The sequence below is a fragment of the Prosopis cineraria genome, unplaced genomic scaffold (assembly GCF_029017545.1).
Source record: "Prosopis cineraria cultivar Desert tree isolate PC_DT_omini unplaced genomic scaffold, ASM2901754v1 PC1, whole genome shotgun sequence".
Classification (NCBI taxonomy): Eukaryota; Viridiplantae; Streptophyta; class Magnoliopsida; order Fabales; family Fabaceae; genus Prosopis; species Prosopis cineraria.
In genome coordinates, this window is record NW_026555332.1 from 24,352,054 (window position 1) to 24,359,127 (window position 7,074).

Below are 7,074 nucleotides of genomic sequence, written 5' to 3' on the forward strand. Positions count from 1 at the left end.
TCATCCAAATAAAAATTTAGTAGCATAATGCATCTAAATTCTGTCAATCAATTGTAATTTAATTAATAACAATAATCTCTCTTAAAAGTAAATTTCATAAATAAAATAAAAATGTTCAAGTAGTTTCCTCAACTTTAATCTAAATTATCAACTATAATATAAATTATCAACTACTCCATAATTTTAATATAAATAACTTCAATTCATATATTATCTATAATATTGATTATTAAAAAATATTTAAAATTTATTCTCAAATATATATAAATTAATTATTAAAAAAAATACCTTCAAAGGTCTTCACGGCAAAAAATGGCGGTATTCATGGCAGCAGCGACGTCGCTTCCTTCGCTGTACAGCAGGGACACAGATCTACAACAGCAATGCAGATTTGGAACAGAGATGCAAATCTGGAATAGTGATTCAAATCTGGAACAGCAAATAGCAAACAGTAGAGCCAGAAGGACGGTGGCGGCGACAGAACAGCAGAACGGACGGCGATGCAGCACAGGAACGGTGATAGACGGCGACGCAACGCGGGAGATGGCGACCTAGTGTAGTAGACGGTGATGCGACGCATCGCAGGAACGGCGACGCAGTGCGGGAACGGCGACGCAGTGCGGGATCTGCAACGAACGGTGACAGACGGCGAGCAGCGCAGGAGACGGCGATGGAGAAAAGAATGGTTTGAAAGAAAGAGAGAGAGAGGTTTGAAAAAAACTGAATGGAGAAAAGGAACGGACAGGAAAATAAATGAGGCTAGAAGACTCTTCCGGAGCGCTCATTCATGAGCGCTCCGGAAGAGCGTCTTCCGAGCGCTCTTCCGGAGTGCTCCTTCACGAGCACTCTGGAAGAGCCCGAGCTCTCTTCCAGAGCGCTCTTGGAGAGCTAATCTTCGGGAGCGCTCGTCGAAGAGTGCTCCGGAAGAGCGCTCTGCCAGAGTCCATAAGCGATCTTCCGGAGCGCTTAAGTACAAGCGCTCCCGAAGGTATTTTTAAATTTTTTATAACATTTTATATATATTAATTAGGAGCATTATCTTATTGATAAGCCTGACATATAGGAGCGCTTATTTAGAAATGCGCTTCGGTAAATTTTGCATTCACATTTTAAAGCGCTTATTTAAAAAGTGCTCCTAAAGACCCGCTCCTAAAGATATATTCTGTAGTAGTAGTTGCTATCTTCAGACAGGTTTCCCAAGATATCTTGGAAGCCTTGCCTTGGTTATGAATAAAATCATAAAGGGTTCCATTGCTGACAAACTCATAAACTAATAAAGGAATTTCAATTTTCAAACAACATCCAAGTAGCTTCACCACATTCTTGTGATTTATTTGCGAGAGGATGCCCACCTCATTGATGAATTCTTCAATTTGGTTTTGATCTACAAGTTTGGATTTCTTGACTGCAATAACTTTGTTGTCTGGGAGAAATCCCTTGTAAACAATTCCATAACCTCCTTTTCCAAAGATTAAGCTATCATGGTAGTTGTTGGAAGCCTTCTTCAACTCCTGCGTGGTGAATATTTTTCCTGTTTGGGAGGAAGCTTCTTCAGCAAAGAGTCGTTGTTCCAAAATCAAGCCACCATTTTGTCGAAAAAAATGTTCCTTTTGTTTGATGAGATTCCTCTTTTGGTATACCAAATACAGCCATGACACACTAACTATTAAAGCAACGAAGGCTGCACTTGTACCTACATACCAATATTAAAGAATAGAAAGCACTTTAGTGGTGGGATAGGACTCTGTGTGTGTGTGAAAGTATGCAATAAGCTGCATGGAATATATTATATATATGCATATGGGGGAATGACACTTTGAGACCAATACTTCAATATTAATTTAATTGAAGTTTGAGAAAAAAAAAATTTAAAATTTCAAAATTCCACTAAAATACTTGTGGTCTTAATAATCAATTACCTTTTTTCCTAAAACATTTCATGTTAAATTTTAAAAGACATCAGTTGCAAATTATCATGTGGACAAGAATATGAGTGTTCAATATTTGCAACAAGTACTTCTAAAATTTCAAACTATCCAAAATTTGACACTATTATGTGAAAAAATTGCACCTAATGTCAACTTTTAATATGGAAGCATGTAGTAAATTGCAAATTAGTAACAAAATAGCCTATGGTATGCTGGAAAATGTTTTTTTTTTCTTTTTTCTGTCGACGAAAAGAGTACTGGGAACAGGGCTGGAACCAGGGCATAGATTGCGGGGGGCCAATTTTTTTTAATATATATTTAGCTTTTTTTAATATTTAAAATAGGTAATTTTATTAGATAACAATATTTATAATTCTATAATATTTTTAAATAATAAAAATAATTAAATTAAAATCATTTATTTATTATATTATTTTTAAAAGAAACATGAAGAATAAATAAAAATTTATATTTTTAAAGTATTATTATGTGTACGAGTGAGTTTTAATTTATTATTAAATTGGGATTTTTTTGGGGGGTCCCATTTTCCAAGGCCTCCAAAAGGCCCGACACCTTACACACATATATAGACTCCTTGTACATATATAAATATATACATTTGTACATTTATATATCAAAGATATTTTGAGGTTTTACAAAACACAATTAAATATCATAAAATCTATTAATAACTGAGTAACAAAAAATGACAATAAATGTATTGTGTGGAATTAGATAGGTTGCCCCCTCACATTTCACCTGTGTCCGCTCCTGACTATAGGGAAGGAAGACATATGGCAGTGGAATTAAAAAAAAAAAAAAGGAATGAATAAGTTTGATATATAAATGGAAATGTGGAATAATGTTTCTTCTATAGATATATTTATATCATGAAAAGATCAAAATATCCATCAAATTAAAATACACAAAAGAAGCAAAAAAGAAAAACCATCCCTCTGCCCCCTTATCATCGCTAACAATTCCCATATTTTAGATAACAATTTGCATGTCAATAATCATCATTTTACCGTTTCAACAATCACCAACCTTTAACAAGTCAAACATAAACGATGATATCACCGTTTGAAAAAGAAATTGCATTTTTATATAAATTGAAATTAAAATATCATCCACGGAGGTAACATCGAAGCATCAGCCTTGAGAGTTGAGCGTCACTGCCCCCACTCAGTCTATGAAGCCATGTGCCACAATTAAAAGAAATTTGTGAACTGATACTATAAAAAAATAGACTTTTGACGGCGACCTGTCATCAAAAGTTTAAAAATTATCATTAAAAGTTTTTAGCAACGAGCTAAAAGTTTTTGGCGATGAAAAATAATCACTACAACAATCGTCGCTAATAGTTTTTGACGACGATAATAAATTTTTGATGGTGACAATATTTGTCACCGTCAAAAATATACTTTTAGCAACGACATTTGTCACCACCAAAAATTTTTTTTTCCACTAAAAGTCTTTTTAGCAGCAACAAATGTCACCGCCAAAAAGACTTTTAACGGTGACAAATTGTCACTGCTAAATTTTTTTTAAGAAATAATAATTTATTTTATGCCATGTCACTTTGCCACGTGTGCATTAAGTAATGTCATGTCACCTGCCATATATGCAACATATGATGCCACATCACTTGCCATCTTGTGCCACGTCACAGTCCACGTGTTCAACAAATAATGCCACGTCACCTAGCCATCTCATGCCATGTCACATGACACGTGTGCACTTCCTCAAGCCGCCTCATGTGCCACGCCATCATCTTGTGCCACATCACCTGTCACGTGTGTGCCTTTTCAAAGCACCTCATATGCCACGTCACCACCACGCACCACGTCACATATTTGTCGTAAAATATGGCAAAGCTAAGGTTTGAACCCTTGACCTCTCCCTCTTCCAAGCCTTAAGCCTTCCTTCTTTGCCAGTTGAATTGAAATGCACCTGCATTATTATATGTGAAATTAAATATATATTATCTAACTGCATATACACATATGTTAAATAATATATTATTAAAAAGATATACATATATTATATTTTATTTTCAATTATTAATATAACAAAATGATTTATATGAATATTTAAATTATAATTTTAATAAAATATTTTTTTTACCAATAAATATTATTTTTTTAGAAAAATGAACTTAAAATAAACAATTTTTAAATATTAAATAATATTCTTATATACATTGTAATAAATTTTTAAATTATATTTTTATTTTTTAAATGAAAATTATTAAGTATATAATTTATTTATAAATATGTATTATATTATTTTATGTTAAATATCTTTTACTTTTTTCTTCTCCATATTTTTCTCAAAAATTGATAAACTAAATGATTAAATTTTTATCTTCTCTCAAAATAGCTAAATGTTTCCCCCTCTTTTAATAAAAATATATTTTATAGATAATTTTTCAATATCTTAAAAAATTATTTTAATAAAAAATTAATTTTAACCACATAAATTTTGTTAACAGTCATTTTGAATAATTTTGAAAATGAATACTAATAACTTTTACAATATATGATAATTACAAGAATCTCACATATGATCAATCTAGTTAACATCTAATCATCTTCAATCTCATAGCAAGGTAAATTTGAGTAGTTATTCATATTATTTTTAGTAATAATTAGTTATAAAATGTTATTATAGCAATGAAAACCTAAATATACTAGGAGGAATTACGTGAAATCCTTGTTCAAAAGTCACTAGAGTTCAGTAGAAGAAGTAAATATCATATGTATATCAAACTAAGCATAAAGTGCGTAAAATGCTAAGTAGTCTATAATATCATTTGCATTTTACGATATTGTACAACTTTAACTTCCCAATGCCATTTATGTATTTGATTGTAAGTAGTAATTTATGTATAACTTAACCTAATTATAATTGAAGTAATAACCCATTAAGAATTTAATTTATCATATTAAAATACTAGTTTAATTACATACTTTTTTTAAAAAATATGAGCTATATATGTCTAAAAAATGATTATAAATAATATAAAATTAGAAAAAATTTAATAATTAAACTTAGCATACTTTGACTATTATTTTTTTTGGTTTCACGTTCCTATATATAATTTATTTCTAATTCTTTATATAAAATAAGAAATTTAATTTCATAAATATATTTTGAATAATTTTATTTAATTTCAAATTATTAAAACAATTCATAATTTTTTTAAAAAAACTAAAGTATATATATCCATTAAAAGTAGATTATATAAATTATTTTTTATAAAAAAACTTTTGGCGACGACAAAAGTAAATTATATTAATTATTTTTTAATTTTTAAATTATTTTTTATAAAAATACTTTTGGTAGTGACAATTTGTCGCCACCAAAAGTAACTTATATTAATTATTTTTAATTTTTAAATTATTTTTTATAAAAATACTTTTGACGGCGATAAAAGTGAACTTTTGGTGGCGAATTTGATTTGTCACTACTAAAAATATAGTTTTGGTGGCGACTTTTAGCGATACGAAATTGTCGTTGCTAAAAGTCATATTTTTTGTAGTGTGAGACCGAAAAAACAAAAAAAACAAAAAAAAAGAATAAAAGTTCATTACCAATGAAAATCCTTGTAAATAGACTTTTTTGTAGTGCTGTGAAAATTCCCAGGAATGTTGACTCAATATTTTTGTTCTTTGAAAGATCTTGACATTCGTCTGTATCTGCCATTTCAATTTGTAACACAAACAAGTGTATCACTAAATAAGAAATTATAAGAAAAAAAATAAAAGGAATGCAAGTATGCAAATTCAAGTTTTTTAAAATAAAAAGAAAAAATTAATTTTTAGGTCCTTATAGTTTTTATTTTTCAATTTTGAAGAAGATTCATGTAGTTTATTTTGTTTTAACCAAGCCCTTATAATTTAATCAATTAAATATGTTATTTTCTAACGGTTAAGATCTTTGAATTTTTCTTTTTTTTTAAAATAAACTATGCAATTTTATATTTTTATTAAAATATGAATATAACTTTATAATTAATTCCATAATTTTTATAATTCAAAATTTTCATAATTAGCTCATTTTTTCTAAATAAATTATATATATATAGAATTTTCATAAAAACTAATAAAAAATGTAAATATTATATTAAATAAAATTTTATTTTTACATTTTCAGCTAAATGTATTGAATAAAATTCTTTATAAAAGTAATTTTGTTTTAAAAAAATTAATAATTTGTCAATAATTTTAACCTTTAAGGACTAATATATTTAATTAATCAAATTATAAAGACTTAATTAAAATAAAATAAACTTCATGCTTAAATGACGTGCAGATTAATTTTCCCAAGAAAAATGAAAAGAAGAAAGCGAATTACCATGACATCCATAGGATGGTATGGGTTTCCATCGAAACCTTGTTTGCACCAGCAGTTGTACCCAAATCCATCAGGTGAATCCACACAATCAGTGTTGTTGGTGCAAGCATAGCCTGATCTTGTCCTAGCAACATCACAAGTAACATTTGAAACAGTTCAATTTAACACAAGCGGGGCTTCATCAAAGGGTAACTGCTCTTGTCATGCCAGTCCTTTTTAACAACAAAAGCATAGCTATAATTGTTAAATTCCGAAATATCCATATGGTTCTTGAAGCCATATGCTTCAAAAGTGATATCCCTCATTCCAACAGGAACGTCCACCTGGCAGCACCCAATCCCTGAACAGTTTTTAGCATACATCTCCCTCGGAAATGTGTAGTATCGCGTTAAACAGCCGGTGGAATAAACGGTACTACTGTTTTTCAAGAAACTATTTAAGTAGCCGTAGGTATCACAACCAACATTTATGAACTTGTTTTCTGTGCTAGAAATGGTGAAAGGATCACCCATGCTAAGGGATCTAGATGTTCTAGAACTTGCCACTCCTGGTTAATTGTCACATTTCGAAGCCACAGACATGAACAAGTTCATTTGACCTTGGAGGGATATGTTAGAACATTTCATCTTTCCGATGTATAAGGTGGAGCTGTTACATGTGAGATGAAACCGTTTCTCTGCTCGGGAACAATTTTCACCTACGCCAAATGGGTATGGAATACTGACATTTCCACATTTTTCCAGTCAACCAGGTAGGGTTTGAGCTTCAGCTTCTTCTGCTATGGCTG

At 30.2% G+C, this 7,074-nt stretch overlaps 1 protein-coding gene across 1 annotated transcript; it reads right to left on the reverse strand.

Annotated features, from left to right (window-relative positions):
- Nucleotides 1-781: 781 nt before the first annotated feature.
- Nucleotides 782-6,799, reverse strand: LOC129322693 (wall-associated receptor kinase 2-like). The gene is made up of 4 exons (XM_054969070.1): nt 6,495-6,799; nt 6,288-6,411; nt 1,220-1,628; nt 782-933 (listed from the first exon to the last, which is right to left on the reverse strand). The coding sequence occupies exons 1-4, from the start codon at nt 6,797-6,799 to the stop codon at nt 782-784; spliced, it is 990 nt and encodes a 329-aa protein (XP_054825045.1).
- Nucleotides 6,800-7,074: the final 275 nt, after the last annotated feature.

What these genes read in the sequence shown, in the direction of transcription:
- LOC129322693 (XM_054969070.1), bottom strand. Translation starts at nt 6,799, where the DNA reads ATGGGTGATCCTTTCACCATTTCTAGCACAGAAAACAAGTTCATAAAT. An exon ending in TTTGTTGTTAAAAAGGACTG is followed by an intron (nt 6,412 to 6,494) that starts GCATGACAAGAG and finishes TGATGTTGCTAG; the next exon opens with GACAAGATCAGGCTATGCTT. An exon ending in ACCATCCTATGGATGTCATG is followed by an intron (nt 1,629 to 6,287) that starts GTAATTCGCTTT and finishes GTATACCAAAAG; the next exon opens with AGGAATCTCATCAAACAAAA.